This window comes from Rhinolophus ferrumequinum, chromosome 7 (genome assembly GCF_004115265.2).
Source record: "Rhinolophus ferrumequinum isolate MPI-CBG mRhiFer1 chromosome 7, mRhiFer1_v1.p, whole genome shotgun sequence".
NCBI lineage: Eukaryota > Metazoa > Chordata > Mammalia > Chiroptera > Rhinolophidae > Rhinolophus > Rhinolophus ferrumequinum.
In genome coordinates, this window is record NC_046290.1 from 9,157,891 (window position 1) to 9,176,489 (window position 18,599).

The 18,599-nt window shown below is 42.8% G+C and overlaps 1 protein-coding gene across 1 annotated transcript in view; it reads right to left on the reverse strand.

Annotated features, from left to right (window-relative positions):
* The window catches only part of DNAH5 (dynein axonemal heavy chain 5), a 210,324-nt gene that overhangs the window by 181,824 nt on the left and 9,901 nt on the right, over window positions 1–18,599 (reverse strand). The window contains exons 2-9 of the mRNA XM_033111135.1: window positions 14,380–14,514; window positions 10,819–10,903; window positions 7,271–7,431; window positions 5,866–6,087; window positions 3,205–3,342; window positions 2,287–2,463; window positions 1,553–1,666; window positions 829–936 (exon numbers count right to left, since the gene is read on the reverse strand). Coding sequence (XP_032967026.1) covers window positions 829–936; window positions 1,553–1,666; window positions 2,287–2,463; window positions 3,205–3,342; window positions 5,866–6,087; window positions 7,271–7,431; window positions 10,819–10,903; window positions 14,380–14,514 — 1,140 coding nt within the window. The remainder of the gene's footprint in view (window positions 1–828; window positions 937–1,552; window positions 1,667–2,286; window positions 2,464–3,204; window positions 3,343–5,865; window positions 6,088–7,270; window positions 7,432–10,818; window positions 10,904–14,379; window positions 14,515–18,599) is intronic.

Sequence of the window (18,599 nt, forward strand, 5' to 3'; positions counted from 1 at the left end):
AAGGGTTGAGGTGGGTGGGAGATGAGGGTAGAAGAGATCAAATATGTGGTGATGGAAGGAGAACTGACTCTGGGTGGTGAACACACAGTGTGATATGTAGATGATGTATCACAGAATTGTACACCTGAAACCTATGCAATTCTACTAACAATTGTCACCCCAATAAACTTTAATTAAAAACAAAAAAGAAAATTCTTCTATTTTAATACCACATTTAAAATTTTGCCTTGGTAATGAAAAAGTCATTTATTTCTTAGAGACCATTCATAACGGGAAAGCAACAACGCTCACCATAAACACTTAGGAGTTGGGGCATAAGGTTTAAACATCATTATGTTTTTTTGGCAGAATCATTACGATTGCTTCATGGATGATTGCGACGTAGCCAGTGGCTTTTATTACCATGATTACTGTTCTAACAACACCAAGCAAACAACTGTGGCATCAACTATATTTGGTACAGTGGCATATAAAATAGGAAACAGGAGGTAGTTAAATATAGTTTTTCTTCATTAAAATGTATCCAGTGGGAATAAATAATGTGCCAAATAAAATAGGGATTAAAATTCCAAAAGGAATCTTTTTCCCGTTTTTATGATAAGAATGACACAATATTTATTATAATAATTACTTTGTGAAACAACACTATGATTTGTTAGAATCGGCCTCTCAGATAAACTTAATTCTATCTCTATTGAGAGATTAAGCTTTTTTTATTGTAAGATACATAAACATTGGATTGGGCTAACGTGGTAATTTTTAATTACCAAAAAATTGACCACTGGCAAAGAAATATAAGTGACCGTGGACTTTATGCTATGCACTTACCTTCACAAACAGAGAGGTGATCTTCTCAGAGGTATTATAGTAATGAGAGATACTATAGATCATTTTAATTGCATTTATAAGTGTTGGAATCACGTCAATCATGGATATCTAGAAAACAATACAACAGTTTCCAGGGACCAAATTCTAATAGCGCAGTCATTCCATCTTCACTAAAATAAAGATTAGCTAAGATTTTTACTTAAATTTTTAAACTATTATGTATTATAACACTTTACATAAATATACTTAAGGGTAATTTTATTTTTTAATCATATCCAGTTAAGTGAATTTTGTTTTAATACAAGAAACATTTGCTTTCTACTAATGACAAGAAGGTTGTCTTAATCAATTTTGTGGTCAATAAAAGCAGGTACTTCTTCAAGTTAAAAGATCAAAAAAACACCAGCCAATGACTCTTCCCACAGCTCATTGAATGTAGCCCAGAACATCAATTGCAATATTTAATGAAATGCAATAAATTTTTTAAAATATAATATACATCAATAGGTAACAGGCGGATGGATGGATGGATGGATGGATGGATGGATGGATGGATAGATAGATATATACACGTGTGTATATACCTGTAATTTTCTTAAGAATCAAAAGAGATTTCTAAGACTTTTCCAACAGACTGTAGTATCTACAAACCAAACTCCACACTCAATTCATCTGGTACAGAAAAGCCATCAGCAGGCTAAGAGAGTAGAAATCTTTAACTCACAGGGTCACTGCTGTATAAGGGATCACAGCATTTTTCAAGTGTGTACAAATATTTGACATTGTCCTTCGCTTCATTAGCTGCATCAGTGATTCGAATATCCATCTCCCGCCACGTCTAAGCATCGTACAGGAAAGCAATTTTAATGCAATTATTAATAGAAGAACTTCCAATATAACAGCTGCTAAGAGTCACCACAAGTCCCTTGGGCGGGACTTTCAGTGGGTCCTGTTTATCTTGCATAAAACTGAATCCAGAGGGTGAAGGACATTGCCACATGGATACGCAACTGTAAATTTTGACTAAATTTTTTAAAGGTATCTCCTGCAGGTCTTCTCTTACCAAATCTACTCAATAACTAAGACAGAGTACCAAGAGGGCAATACCTCCCTTTCAACTCACACCTTCTCTCCTCCACGGGCTACTGGATCCACTTTGCACCTCACCCCCATATTTTCTCTCTTCCATGTACTCTAACTTGAACTCCCTTTTCCTATATCCCCATATTCTTGTTTAGCCACTCCAGAGATGGCACACTAACCAACAAATATCTTTAATTCAAACGCTATTTCCACAGTATCCAAAATTCTAAAAGGGCAGTGGTATCCAGTTTAAAAGTTTTTTTCTTCTTCATGAAGGTATAATAACATTTTTCTGTTCCTAATTACTCAACAACCCGAAAGACTCTACGATGTCAAATTCCCATTTCATAAAGCAAAACAGAAACGGCTAACAACCTTCAGAAGTTTTGACTTGGCGGCGGCGAGTATGGCCAACACAGCCTTCACCTCTGGGCCTTTCAGCTGCTCCAGAAGGTAGTTGAACTTGGACAGTCTTTTTTTCCAGTGCTCCAGCTCTGCCCGGGGCCCAAGGTCATCCGCCTCCTTCCGCAGCTGATTGTTTTCAGCGAGGACCTGTAGATACCCAGGACAAACATGAGCCGTCAAGTAGGGCTAGAGATATGAATGTTAGACACGAGCAAAATCTACTGAAATAAATAAATGACGCTATCTGAGTCATGCTATATTGTTATTCATTTGCATGCTTCGAATGACAGCCTTGTATGGACTTAACATGGTTCCATTTTTAAAAGTTCCACAAAAATTTAGTTGACTTGTTTCTAACTGAAAACTACTTACTTAGGGAGCTTGAATGAACTTTTGGAGAACCCGACCTCAGAAAGGTTCCTTGGCTATTTTCACTTACTGTATAACCTCAACGCAATACAACCTCCGTGCCTTAAACTCGTTAATTTCATTTTTTTTGCATACTTTTTGATGTAATGTCCGCCTTCACTTAGGACTTTTCTGAAAACATTTCTTTAAGGTTAAGTCTCAAGCTCCCTTTGGGAGAGCACACTAAATTAGAAAACTCTGTATTTCTATAGAGGTTCTCATCAAAGTAAACTATGCCTTAAAAAAAAGAGCCAAGTGCCATCTTCTAGTTATATAAGTATATAGAGACATTACCTTTCATCTTGTAGAATTCTTACTATTTCTTCCTAACTAATGACTATAAATTAAAACCAGGTGAACCTCTCCTCTTTTCAGGGACTTATGGTAAAATACTTAGGCAAATGTCAGTGGCATATGATCTACCTTCTTCCATCGGTTAGTTCAGCCACGGGGAACTGAAGTTTGGTTTCTGGAAATTACCTGCTCTGTTTGTTTGATCCATACTTTCATACAACCTTCTATTTTTTCCAAAGTCTCGGGGTTATTAGCTAGAGTCAAGTAGTCTATCGGTTCCTTCAGGGTTTTCAGTTCAAATATGTCACACTTTTGAAGGTTCACCTAGTTAAAATGAAAATTAAATAATAAGGTGATGCTTTTTACATACACACACACACACACACACACACACACACACACACACTCGGCTTAGGATGATCTTAAGGGGATCCTCTAGTCTAAATTAGCCTGCTCTCTGAAGAAAGATCCTGCACCACAGGGAGACAGAAAATGCCCAGTCCTCCCACACACTGAGCGCACCACCCCAGAGATGGATTCTGAGGTCAAATTTGGGGTCAAAAAGAAAGACTGAAGCAGACAGAAAGTCATAACGTCACAAAATTTGGGAATTAATAGGGAACTTGGACATTAAACAGTCAACTCGTGAGACCAAAGGAAGTGGGGAAGCTTCAAGGAAATTGATTGGCGGGGGGAGGGCGGTAGGAGTAATTTCTAATCTATCACATTCGTTTTTGAAACTATCCAGAGGGAAAGGCTCCCATGTCCTTACCCAATAACATGTTTATAGTTGGCAAATTCAACGGCAAACAGATGTTTGTTTTTTAGTGGGGGGTGAAGGGGGTAAAGAAGGAGGTGTGTTGGATTTTGACTTGATAATGAAACCTAGTGTATTTTTCAACACACATAAAACAAAATGGACCTCCACATCTAACAAGGACAGTTTCCTTCTGGTAAGTGTGCACCTGGCGCTGTGAGTCTAAATTCGGATCTCAGGCCCAATCCCACTTTACCAGCAGCAGAGCTAGTATGTTTCTCAGATGGTTCAGAACCAGCAAGAAAGGATGTGGCTATTTTCCACCCTACACCACCAACATGGCCCAGGGGCTGCTTCATGAAGCCCAGGCCCTAAGGGCTTCTCGGTAAATCAAGGCAAAACCAAAGGGTGTGCTAGGAGATGGGGGAGCGAGGGCGGTGCAGGCTGGAGAGTGCAGGGCACCACTCTGCTCCCTTCACACCAGCCTGTGGGGGAGGCTGTGCCCCTGCCAACAGCACCAGCTGCAAGGGACACTGCAGCCCCTGGACGGCCCCCTCAAGGTTTCCTGTTTCTGGCCTTTGGCTCCCTAATAAAACCCTGCCACTCTGACTGGCCCCAAAGTCCTGGCCCCCAAGTCCAGCCCTACTCAGAAGCTCTCTGCTGCCCCTCCACCCCCAACATGGGGCTCAGAGGTTCCACTCTGTGCTTCCTGAGCCTGGCCTCCCGATTGATTTTCACACTGTTACCCTCTGACAGAGCCCTGAACGCCCACCGGAGCAGCCACACGTCTCCACTGCCCTGTGCGCTCGCTCATGCTGCCCCAACCCAGAAGGTCCCTCCAGCACACCTGGTCCCCCAACCTCTCCCACTCTGTTCCTTCCACCTGCCACATCTCAAGGGCTCCTTGGTTCTAGGGCTCTGGGCTTCAGGAAGTGGGACTGTCTCCCTTCTGTGGGAGATCCATCCGACTTTTTAAATACCTCTGCAACAAAATGATGTGGAATCATATGAAAGCATGTCTTTTCTAGGTAGAATAATTCAATTTGGTTCAACTTGCATTTTACTATCGCCTAAATCATAGCTAATTGTTCATATGAATCATGGTTAACTATTCATATAACTCACATTAGCTGGAATTATCCTGCCCCAGTCTGGATGAAATTTCCTCAACTCCCCCATTCCATATTCTTTAGGAAGCGTAACACCCCCGTCTCTCCCTCCCAATGTCCCAATAGATCCCAGTAGGTCTCAATGCTCCCTGGAGAGGGATGAGTGTTACACTGTCATGGGTATCACGGGATCCATGCCTCCTTCTCCCATACATGCCTTTTCTGGGCTGCCACGTACCCCCAGTAACCACGAACGCAGGCTTACTGTAGACAGCACAAATTTTACGGAAGCTAAGAATCACATTTGCCAAACTTATTCTTGAAGATCCTTTTGGGCACTGGCTGAACCACAAGACCTGACCACACTCTCTAACTGTGTCAATTCCTCTCTCCTCCCTCCTCTTCAGGATTTCCTCTATCCCTACCCACCACCACCACCCACCACCCATGACCACCACCGCCACCCACCAACACTACCACCACCCACCACCCACCGCCACCACCCCCCACCACCCACCACCACCCACGACCACCACCACCCCCCACCACCCATGACCACCACCCACCACCCACCACCATCCCCCACCCACCACCACCCAACAACACCACCACCACCACCTACAACCACCCACCATCCACCAGTCACCACACACACACACACACACACACACACCACAAACACACACACTGGATCCAAACTCCTTTCCTTCTGGGATACACAACAATGCCTGGAGCATTTCATACCCTTGTCTTTGCAGTCACACATCTGACATGACTGACTCTTCCATCACAGCCAACATTTCTTTAGTCACCAGCTAGTCACCAGCACATCTTGAGGGGGCAATAAAAATGCCCATGAAGCTTTTTTTCTAAATTTGCAAGTTACTAGAATTAAGACCACCTAAGGGAAACATTACACACTTGTACGTTGATTTGTTCACCATCTGATCATTTTTGAAGGAATAACTTATTCGCTCTCACCTTCTCTTTCAGACTCTCCTGCGCACCCGATAGGATGCTCACAAAGCCTTCCAGAGAGCTCAAGAACTCCTGCCGGATGCTGGATGCCTCCTGAAGACCCTGGAGCTCGCCCCAGCCGTGGCTCGTGGCCCTGAGAGTGGGAATGAAGATGTCTGACAGCAAACACTTCACGCTGTTGAGCAGGCCCCCGTCTGAGGCATCTAACATATTAAAGCTCACCTCCTGGAAAACAATTAGGAGATGCTTTACTGTAAAAATTACCTGCAGTCGCAACATAGCTAAATCACTTCTGAATGTTGTTCATTAACCAGCTAGCCCGTGGAAGTAAACAAAGACCAGTCCAATGACAAAAGCAGAGGCTATTAACTCCCAGCTTGCTGTAACAAGGGAGACAGGACCATCACTGTGTTCAGCAGAGACTCAAAGCAGGCAGGGGAGTGGGAAAGCTTCATAATGGAGAAAATGGAAGGCTCAGGACGGCTTCAGGGGGTGCCCTGATTGGTAGCTGTTGGCCCGGGAAAGCTGGAGGCCGGCTAGCCAGAAGCAAGCATCCTATGTGATTGGTGAGGGGTGCACATCTGGATTTCTCTGGCTGGCCCAGGGAAGTCCACTGAAAGTACGGACAAAAATTAGGGAGACTGAAAGTCCAGAATCAAGCACATTTTGGCCAAAGGTTACAGAAGTTATTGTTTCCTGCAATTCTGACATAGCAGGCTGGCTACCTGAGTTGTTTACTGTACATAGGGGTTGGTTTCCTGGGCAGGTTGCTGCAGGTTATATGTCGAAGTTCTATTTTTATATATGGCCATTGTCTGTTTGTCTAGTCAGTCTCTCAACCCAGTAAATCATTATTTTCACCCTAGTTAAGACGTACGCTTTATGCCATTCTAAAGTGCAATCATCAAAATGAAAGCATGAAATAAACAGAGAAGATGTTTACCAGTTTATTTGCTGCAAGCAGATAATGCACCCACTGAGGACAGGGGAGGCATGGACAGATGAACTTTATTTTGCACACAAAAAACAAAGTTATATACATACATACAGATTCGCTTTTATAAATCTTACTTTAAATGTATGAAATTTGCCATCCAGTAAGTTGTGTGTGGGGAATTCTCTTTAAAAGACTTCACTGGGCACATGCGCCTGCACACACACACACACACACACACACACACATAATGTTATATCAAATGTTATTAATAAATTGGACATTAAGTCCTCTTACCCAATAGATTTCAAGGAAATGTCCTCTTAATCACTTGCTTTAAATGCTTTTTCAAAACACTTGTTTGTATTTTTACATATTTAGTGAGCACTATGGTGGTCTCCACAGTGATGGATGTCTTCGGTGGGACTTACACGACCTTTGGTAATCGGGCTAAGGATTTCTCTCACCCCTTACCCGGTGAATGTTCTCAGGGGTCACGGCTCTGGAAGGGTCAGTTCTGATGAAGAACACACACACTCCAGTCAGAGCCACATCTTTTCCCTCGGTCACGAACACCTTAGGTTTTTTCATCTTTCCAGAAACAGGATTTACTCCTTCCGAAGAGCCAAGTTGTTCTACAAAGGCAAAAGAATTTTTGTTTCACAAACGCTATCTGTACTCCACAGGGTCGCCTCCTGGAGTGAAGTTTGCTTGGTAAAATATTGCCATGTTGGCTCGCCCAGGTGCCCTCGAAGGTCCACCACTTGGATAATCACTAGACTGAGCCCTAGAAAGATCTAATCCCAGGTCACTGGTTCATTTCAAAATTGTTGCTCCAGGAAAAATCAGGAATGGGAAGAGCAGGAATAGGAAAGAACAGATCCTTGCTGAAGCTGCAAAAGTTGTCTCCATTGCAATGGGCCTCCATGGGGTCAGTGAGAAGGGGTGAGGGAGCAGACAGCATCTCTGGGCATGTGCTGTGTGTCAGGCCCTCCGTTGGCACCTTGTAGACAAGGTGCCAACAGGTAGCAGAACCAAGATCAAAACCAGCTGAAACTACAAAACTCCAGACCTCCACCTGCCCCTGCTGCCCGTTCTCTGTCATGGTGTGGTTGGCCCTTCAATTCACTGCTCGAGGAGCAGGGCAGTGCAAGATGAGCGGTGTGGGCTCTATAGTCAGAGTCCCAGGGCTTCAATCTCAGGCTGCACTGCCTAACCATGTGACCTTGGGCAAGTTACTTAATATGGCTGTGCCTCAGTTTTGTCATCTGAAAAATGGGAATAATAATGCTAAAACCCAGCCTCTGCAACTGTTGTGAGGATTAAATAAGTTAATATCTGGAAAGCCCTTAGAAAAACTAGCTGACTAAGCATTATTATTTGAAAATCCATTTTTGGTTGTCCAAGCACACAACTCATGAGTGGATCATTTACAACAGTATGCTCTGGGCTGTTCCACTGTGCCCTGTGTGTCTAAGAAAGTTTTAGATCTCCAAATGCATCAGTAGCTCAAGCAAGATGACTGGGGTGGGAGGACAGTGCTCAGGGAGGGACTTGGGGAGGGGATTGAATCCTAAGACCTTGGGATTAGAACCCGTCCGAGGGATCCTTTCCTGCCTGGGCCTCTTGCTCCCATGGCACTGGGCTAGAGACTTGCACTGGGGCTCTGACAGTGAACCCCTCCAAGAAAGGTAACCGGAAGATCTCTCTCTCTCATTCAAAATGGTGTCCCGTTTCTGACAAATATCACCTGGGTCTCATGAGTAAGATGTTAAAGTAGAAGTTTCAACCAAGGTACCAACATCTGATAGATATCAGAAAACAAAGAGAGTTTAAGGCAAAAAAAAAAAAAAAAAGTCTTGCAGAAATTTCAAAGTGGTGTCCTAGAAATGAGGAAACCTCTCACCCACAGCTGAATCCAAAAAGCGCAGGAGAGTGTGGCTGAGGAAGGGTTTTGTGAGAACGGCTGTGCTGTGCGCAGGTTATGGCTGTGGGATGCCCACTTACACTTAGGTCAAGAAGGAGGGATCAACCGCCCTGGTATGCCCAGGACTGAGGGAATCCTAGACGTGAGCTTTTCAGTGTTAAAACTGGGCAAATCTCAGACAAACCAGGACCACTGGTCACCGTAGTGAAGAAATAGGCTCTTTAATTCAACCACCTAAAGAGCCTGATTTGTGTCTGCTGGAGCTCAGGGACAAACTGGACTGGGATATGACACCTCCCCTAGAAATCTAAACTCAGCAAGCCACAGGGCAGATGGGGAAAAGCAGGCTGAACTGGTGGCTGGCGACATGTCCATTGATGGCAGTGACAGGAAGTGGAAGTGTTTCTAGGGAAGCAGGTGGGACCCCACTGAAAAGAGAGTGGGCCTGAGCCATCTCAAATCTCAAGAGGAGTACTGGAAGGATGACAGAACAGAGCAAGGCAGTGTGGTGCATGGTACCAAAATATACAAGCAGAGGGCAATGGCCTCCTCGAAGACAACCCATCACCGTGAGAGTGTTCCCAGGGGCCACACCTGGAGAACACACCATGATGCCCACGACAGCAAGGGCCCAGGGAATGCAAGGTCAGCCAGCTCATGACAGTGCCCGTCACCCAGAAACTTTCCTGCCACCTCTTACCTCTCGTCTCCGCCCTACTTCCTACCTGACCAGTCAGAAACTGTGGTTACCACAAGGTAGACAACGGGGGTGGGGGTGGGCGAGGTTAAATTGAGGAAGCAGAGAACCATATGCTCTTCTCCCACTGCCAATGTCAGTCTTCAGAGACCCCTGCTGGGGACGGGGGTTGGGAGGAAGGGAGAGAGCCAGGGATTAACTAGATTTAACTTTAGATCAACTAGTTTTGATCAATGGGATGTTTTTAGTTCCTGAACTGAGATTGTTTGTAATTTGAAACAACCATAGGAATTTTTCTTATCCAAGAATATCCAGAAAAATCATGGGATTATCTGAATTTTAATCCAAGGTCAGAAGACAAGCTACTCCCACTGAAAAGGTTTAAAGGGGGAGTGGGAAGCAAAAATAAACTAGAATTTATGCTCACGTCCCATACACCTTCCTTGTTCAATGTAAAATTTATACACAAAAGCCAACTTCACCCAGTGCTTACTTGATGGATGAACTCAACATTCCATGAGTTTTGCAACCTGGGACAAAATACAAAACTTGTGTATTATTTTGAATTTTCATTCAAAATATAATGAACTTTCTGACCATAAAATATCATGTAGACAATTTTGGGAAAATGCCAGTCATTTCAGGTATGCATGCATAATTTCCACAGTTTTTTAAACCAAAAAGTAGAGTCATACTATATACCAACAGCAAGAACTATTTTCCCTTTCTTCAAAAAGGTAATAAAAGGGTGCATGTGATATTTTGATGCAATCATAATATATTTGTTTATATCCCTCTTTTGGCTTTAAAATTATACGAATCCACATAAAAGTAGAATGGGATTTGCCAGTTGACTCCACACAAAGATTCACAAATTTTTCTTAAGTGAAAATGACTAAATTTATCATTCAATATTGCTCATTTGAATCATAGTCAGTAGAAAATAAATATAATGTGATATTTAATTGGAAAACTTGTGTTATGTCTATTGGCAACAATCCCGGTTAAAAAGAAATAGTGTCTATATAGAGAAGGAACAGATGCCCACAAGAAGTTCTAGAGCATAATTGCATAAAATGAACTACCACGTAAGGAAAGGAAGTCTCAAAATGTAACTAGTTTATTGTTCCTTAATTACCAGCACAGCCTGAAAAGGAAAACTTACCCCAAATACGTAAAACAACCAAGCTAAATACCCACCATTATCTGTCCCCTTTCCTTGAGGTGAAAATGGAACCTGGGCGTCAGCCAGCACACCTCGCCGCTGCACACCTGACCCCCTCCCAAGGTGACAGTGTACAAGGCCCGTTCAGCTCTCACAGTGGCTTTGTGCTTTGTGCCATCCTCAAGTAAATCTAACAACACATTTCAGGGTTACGTCACATCCAATTTGGATACCTGTTCCTGCTACCTCCACATCCTGATAATAAAACATGAGGTGACGAAGACCTCCAACAGCAAAAAGCTGATCGATTCTTTCAATCTGGGAAAAAGAAAAGGCAAGGTAAGGACTTTGTTCTGAATTAGAAAGTGCATTGAAATCAGCATTTATGATCATCTTCCTACCTGAGGACTACATCTAATGCAAACCATGGAGAAGGCATCTCATTTTTTTCATCATAAAAACCACAAAAGAATAAATGCTTCACGTAGTAAAGATTGAATTCAAAGAAGTAATTCAATTAATTATAAAAATATTTGCTACATATGCAAATAGTGATTGCCCCTCCATTTTTGCTAATTTCCTAACATGTTGAACTGTTGAACGCAGATATAAATATCGATGACTGTTTCATTTGCATTCAATTGCAGATCAGAAAAAGAGAACAAACCTTTCAAAACCTAGTCTAACTCACTAGAAATAATTATTAATATTAACCTTCAATAATCACTAAAAAATGCCATGAGAACCCATGTGACTCTGGAAGAGTCCAGCCAATAGCAACCTGGACCTCAGATCCACCCATGAGGTTCACTGGACACGGAGAGGTCTGCCGACTGGCCTGCTGCCGATGAAAATGCTTCTTTTAAATAGTCAATAGCACAGTTTCAAATTAAAATTAAAAGAAAAAGGATAAAATCTGATGATGACTGTCAAAAAAAAAGAAAATAATAAATGTTGGCAAGGATGTTGAGAAATTGGAACGCTTGTGCACTGTTCGTGGGAATGTAAAATGTCACTGTGGAAAACAGTATGCTGGTTCCTCCAAATATTAAAAATAGAATTGCTGTATGATCCAGAAATTCCACTTCTGGGTATATACCCAGAAGAATTAAAAGCAGGGTCTTGTAGATATTTGTACCCCCATGTTCACAGCAGCATGGTTCACACTCACCAAAAGGTGGAAGCAACCCAGCTGTTCATTGACAGGTGAATGGATAAGCAAAATGTGGTACATACATACGATGAAATATTAATTAGCCTTAAAAAGGAGGTAACTTCTGACACAAGCTATATAACATGATGAACCTTGAGGACATTTTGCTAAGTGAAATATGCCAGTCCTAAAAAGACAAATACTGTATGCTTCCACTTATATGAGGTATCTAACGTGGTCAAATTTACAGAGAGAAGGTAGAATGGTGGTTGCCAGGGTCTGGGGTGACGGGGCAATGGAAAGTTGTTCTATGGTGTGGAATTTCAGTTTTGCAAGATGAAAAGAATCCTAAACATTAGTTACACAACAAGATGAATATTCTTAAAACTACTGAACTGGACTCTTAAACATGATTAACACCGTAAATTTTATGTTATGTGTATTTTACCACAATTTAAAATAAAAATTTTTTAAAGGATAAACTAGCCTGAAAAATTTAAGTGTGAAAATAAGCCACCTTCAGTTCCTATCATGTCACAGATAAAACCATGAAATATAAGGAAAAGCAAGTTGCCCTGTTTCCTTTGTTACATTTCCTTGCATGAGAATGCTATGGGGATAACTAAAACACACTCCATGAGGTTAATATCCAAGCCAAGTATTGGAGCTGCCCCTCGAGTCATGTGGGTAAGTCTAAGCCAGGAGGCTTTCTTTAAACCTCCAGGTTTTGACATTCCTGGGTCCTGACTGTTACACAGCAGTATGACCTGGGGTCATACTGGGGTTCTTCCAATTCCGAACTTTTACTCATTGGTCCCACCTGCATTATCCCACATCCAGATGTCTAAATTGGAAGTAAGGTAGAGTTAAGCAATCCACTTCGAGAACAATCTTTCCAAGACTGAATCAGCTATGTGACCTTGTCTCCTGCAAAAAATATTGTTTGCAGAAAATGCCTCCATTTTTTGCAAACAATATTATCTACCTCTTGGTTTTATGAGGATTAAATGAGATAATAGATGAACATTGTGGGGACAGAGCCAGGAGTGCAGTTTCCAGGCTCTCGGCCGCCCGTGGAAAGGTGCTGGCTCAGGTAGTAAATGGCCATCAACTGTGATTGGATGGCCATCAGCTGTGGCTAGTTGGCCATCAGCTGTAACCAGTGAGCCATTGGCCACTAATATAACTGCCGTGGCTACATTAGCAGAAAATGGGGGCTAGCAAGAAGACGGTGGCTGAACTAGCAAGCGTGGATTACACTTAGCACGGCGGATTGCAGCTAGCAAGTGAGGTTGGTTGGCAGAGAAAAGCGGACGGCAGGTTGTGGATAGTGTGGCTCTTGCTTCCTGTGTCTCCAACCCAACCGCCAGCGAGAACATAGTGGTATGACTCCCCTATCTATGGCTCCGTGGGTGTTCCTTTTTGGCCTCACCATATCCTGCGTTCTTATGTGAGGAGCGGGACTAGAGACCCCGCATGACACCCTGCATGGCAACCATCACTTATAACAGAGACGGGCACATGGCAAATATTCAATAACCACTTGCTGTGATGAGGGGGACGAAGAGGAGGAAAGGGACATTTTCTCAACCCCGACTGATTCATCCTGTGGTTTAAACATATCAGTGTTATCCACCCTAACAATCTCACTGACTCCTATTAACCCTACCAGAGTGACACAGCAAAAAGGAACAGAGCCAGCTGGACCGGCTCATACTGACTCGTGGCAGCCCACTGATCATGACTCTCTCCACTTACCCTGTAGTAACATCGCACTGGGAGTCTGGAATCAGTCATGGTGGGAGTATTTACTCAACAGAAATCAGCAAACACTCAAACTAGTGCTTCCCTCGACCCTCTTGCCCAAAGTGTTGGTTGTTGAACATGTACAGTCCTACCATTGAAAAGCATTATCAATGGCCAAGACATGGAAACAACCGAAATGCCCATCGGTAGATGACTGGATTAAGAAACTGTGGTACATTTATACAATGGAGTATTACGCAGCCATAAAGAAGAAGGAAATCTTACCATTTGCAACAACATGGATGGACCTGTAGGATATTATGCTAAGTGAAATAAGTCAGATGGAGAAAGACAAATACCATATGATCTCACTTATATGTGGAATCTGAAGAATAGAATAAATGAGCAAAGTAATCAGAAACGGTCTCAGAGACATAGAGGAAAAGCTGAGGGTTGCTAGATGGGCGGGAGGGTGGGGGTAAGGGGGCAGGTGAGGGGATTAGAAAACAATCAGTAACTACAAGATGGCCACGGGGATACGAAAGACAGTTTGGGGAGTATAGTCAATAATGTGGTAAAGATTTGGTAGGGTGTCAGATGGCCACATGTCTTATTAGGGAGAGCACTTCATGGACGGGGTAGATGCCTGACCACTGCAGGGTACATCGCCATCAGAATTGTGGAAATGACAAAGATAAGTACCCCCATTCGACATAAAGAGCTGGAGAACCCCAAGCTCATTCTGCCACTACCTGTACAGAATCAGACTGGAGTCCCCGTGCATGTTAAAACAGGCCCCCTCCTCGAAGGCCCAGCATGGGATCCCCACAGGACAGTGTCAGTTGACCCTCTTTGCCCTCCATAGCAAGTCCGTGAGATCGCAAATGCATCGCACCTGATTCCCTTCAAGAATGGCATCCTCCACTGAAGTTTTGTTCAGGTCCAGGCAGGAAGCTACAATTGCAAATAAGTAGTCATGCCTACCGTCCAAACGCGCCCGCCTTGCTTCCTTTTCTTCCTTCAGCCTTTGCTACAAGAAAGGAACAAAAATGTTATGTGGCAACTGCTAGTCTCCAAATAAATTCATTTTGTAATAATTTCATGCTATTGTTCTTTTTTCAAGTCTCGGATATTCAGAAAACAGGCAGCTTCATGGTACCTGATTTTATAGACTGTCTTCTATTTTTAGAAATAATGTTATTTCTATTATGAAAATAACATGGGCTCATTGTTTTGAAATGCGTACAAGAGATAAGCCAAACGAAATAAAAATAATCTGCCATCCAGAAATTATTACTGTTAACATTTTGTTCTAAATCTTTACAGACTTATTTCTATGTATATATAAGCATTCAACACACACACACAAAAAAAAATCCCCATTTTTGTAAATATTCCCTAAGCCATTAAAGAAATATTCTTCTATACTATGTCCTGTCTTTATTGTTTGCCTACAGATTCATATCATCTTGAAATGAATTTCTGAATACCACTCATCACTTTTAAACTGATTATTAACTACAATAATAAAGCATGTTCAATATAACCAATGTTAGCAGTTTGAGGCATATCTTTCCGCATGCGCTATGCTCATACAAACATATGCAAACGTATACACACATCTCTACATTATACTATAAAATTTTTCATGCATTTTTCCCTTAATAATGCATCACAGGCTTCTTTCTAGTTTAATACAGACTATTCAAATCTGTGTAATAGTTGCAAAACATTCAGTAATATGGATGGACCATAATTTATTCAACCGTTTCGTCATTGGCGGACATTCAGCTTCCAACTTATTAAACTAAGTTAATTTCTTTTAATGCCAGCTAGTAGCATCCACTAGGAAGAGGAAAGGTGGGCCCTCTGGATCCCTTCATCTGGTCAACAAACAGTTATTAAACCTCAAGTGTGTCCCAGCACTATAGAGGCAAACGCTAAACAGTGACTTCAAAAAAGCTCACAGCCTGGTTGGCCGGATGTGAGCAAAAATGTGACAGGATGGTGTTACAGTTGTTAGGGGCTGTCAGATTTATGCCGGGACATGTGTGGGTCTTCGGAGAAGTGGCACAAAGGAGGATCCCGTACTCTAGCCTGGGGCTGAGGAGGGATACAAGTGGTAATACAGGAAAACCGTCAGGAAGAGGTGACTAGAGCCTAGAGCTAAAGGATGACAGAGGCATCTCTGCCAGTGCAAAGGCTAAGAGGCATAAGAATACGTAGCACATTCTGGAAACCAGAAGGCAGCCAGGATGGCCACACTAAAAAGGACTGGAAAGACATGATGGGAAATGAGAAAGACGTCAGATCATAAAACATCTCATGGGCCACATTAGAAGGTTTAAACGTTGTCTGAGGTCCATAGAGGATCACTGATGAGTTCAACTCAGGAGAGATGTTTAGCTGCCCAAACGGCATCATAAAATCAGTTATTCTGACAGCAGTGTGGAAAGTGGACGAGAGTGATGCAAGCCTGGAAGCAGGAAGGGCAGTCAGGTAGATGACGGGAGGTGGCGTTTCCAGAGCCTACGACAGACCATTGGGACTGTGGAGCCAGAGCGCAAGGAGAAATTGCATTGCAGACACAGAGATAGAGGTTCTCAGTCCAGCACAAGTGAGGTTATGCGCCAGACCATCCCTGTTGTGAGACGTGGCCCTGTGCACTGCAGAGTGTTTAGCAGCATTCTTATTCTATACCTTCGAGATGCCGGTAGCTCCCCACCACCAAACTGTAAGAATGAAAAATGTGTCCAGACATTGCCAAATGTCCCCTGCATGACAAAACCAACCCCCACTGAGAACCAGTGAAATAAAATAATTATGATAGACATACATAGACAGTGTATATTATGAATGTCATTTTCTAGCTGGGGGGGGGGTGGAAGTGCAGAACCTGCCCAATTTTGATATGAGCACTTTAATCCGGGAAATGGTATGGGCATAGTAGTTATTCAATAAATATTAGTAAAATGAGTGAATAAATCAGTGTAAACCATGAGTGCAGATATAACTTTCTAAGAAAGTCATGGACAGTGAAAAAACAAGGTAAAGAACTCTGGGGGACACCAATATGCCAGGAGCAAGGAGGGAAAGAGGAACAAATGGAGAAGGCTGAGGATGAGTGGGAAGAGAGATAGAAAGGAAAGCAGGAGGCAGCACCAGCGATAAACCACGGAGAGTGGCCAGTAGTGCCAATGCTCTAAACGGTTGGTTGGGTCAGTTAGGATCGCCCTCGTCATTGTGTTTACAAGATGGCTACAGCGTCCCACCACTCTTCTGTAAAGTGACCGTGCCACTAATCTAGCAAGAGAGACTCTATTTCTCTCCTCTTGAATTTGGCTTGCCTTGTGACCAGTTTTCACCAAAAGATTAAAGGGAGAACTGTAAAACTTCCTAGACTGGTTCTTAGGAGACCTTCGGCTTCAGCCTTTGCACTTGGGAATGCTCCCTGGGAACCCAGCCACCATGCTGTGAGAAGGCCAACCCACATGGGGAAAAGACACGGAGAAATAAGTAAGGTGTGGGGACAGAGCCAGGAGTGCAGTTTCCAGGCTCTCGGCCTCACATGGAAAGGTGCTGGCTCAGGTAGTAAATGGCCATCGACTGTGATTGGATGGCCATCAGCTGTGGCTAGTTGGCCGTCAGCTGTAACCAGTGAGCCATTGGTCACTAATATAACTGCCTTGGCTATGCTAGCAGAAAATGGGGGCTAGCAAGAAGATGGTAGCTGAGCCTGCAAGTGGAGCAGTGAGGGTTGCAAACAGTGTGGCTCCTGCTTCCTGTGTCTCCAACCCAGCCGCCAGAGAGAATATAGTGGTATGACTCCCCTACCTATGGCTCCATGGGTGTTCCTTTTTGGCCTCACCATATCTTATGTTCTTGTGTGGGGAACGGGAGCTGAGACCCCGCAGGCCGCCCTGCACGACAAATGGCGCAGCGAGCAGTGTCCCCCGCATGACACAAGGCATCCAGTCAACAGCCCCAGTCGACCTCCTAGCTGACACCCCAGCAGAACTTTTAAGCTGTCATGGACATTCCAAGCCTAATCAAGCCTGAAAGTGACCGCAACCCAACCAATGCCATGTGAAACAGAAGAACAGCCCTGCAGAACTCAGTCAACCACAGTATCAGGAGGAATAACAGACAGGTGTTGCTGCTTTGGGCCATGGAGTCCTGATGTGGTTTGTTATGCAGCAGGAGATGACACAGTAACCCTTGTTAGAATCATTTCATTGGTTGGATAGAAAGCAAATGGATTGTAGACTTGAGAAAAGGATGATTGGGGAAAGAGAAATATAAAGCTACTGGATAGAAACTACTCTTTCTAGAAACTCCACTATAAAGAAAAGAGGTGCAGCACTAGTAGATTTAGGGGAATTTAGAATCAATGAAGAACTATTTAAGATACAAAAACCTTTAGAAAAAGTAAATAGTGAAAAGTTGAGGATTTCAGAGTGATTGAAAGTTCATCGCTAGACCTATGCAATTTATATTCATTTTTCTGCGTCTGAAAGAACTACTTTAAAAGAAGTTGGGGGTAGGGGTGGGGGGTTAAAGCTAAAAAAAAAAACAACTAAACAATATACCTATTTTCTTACCATTTCTCCAAAAAGAAACTAACACAAGTCCTGACACAAAATACACATTCTATAACGGTCAAATAGAAATAAATTTAAATCTTTTTTCAAATGTGGCTAAAACCAGGAAGATGTCCTGTTGTTTTGACTATTTTGTATGTTCCTGGCAGGGAGGAATAAAATGCTTTCCTCAGAGTGATTTCTCTGAGTTTGTACTAAATGTCTTCAAAAGCTTAAGAATACAGTGGGCAAGTGGAAGAGCCAGGAATAAGCAACAAAAAACAAGATGGCAAATGCTGGGCAGCCAAAAATAAATAAAAGAAGTGGAGAGCCAAAAGGGTCAGGATGTGACACAACTGAAGGTTTCCAAAGAATACAGAAACTGAAATAAGATTCTGCCATGGCAACACTTTATAAGATTCCAAAGGAGATATATAATATATAATATATATATATATATATATATATATATATATATATATATATATATATATATATATGTTCTAACGGAGTAAAGGAGATGTTGATCCCTAAA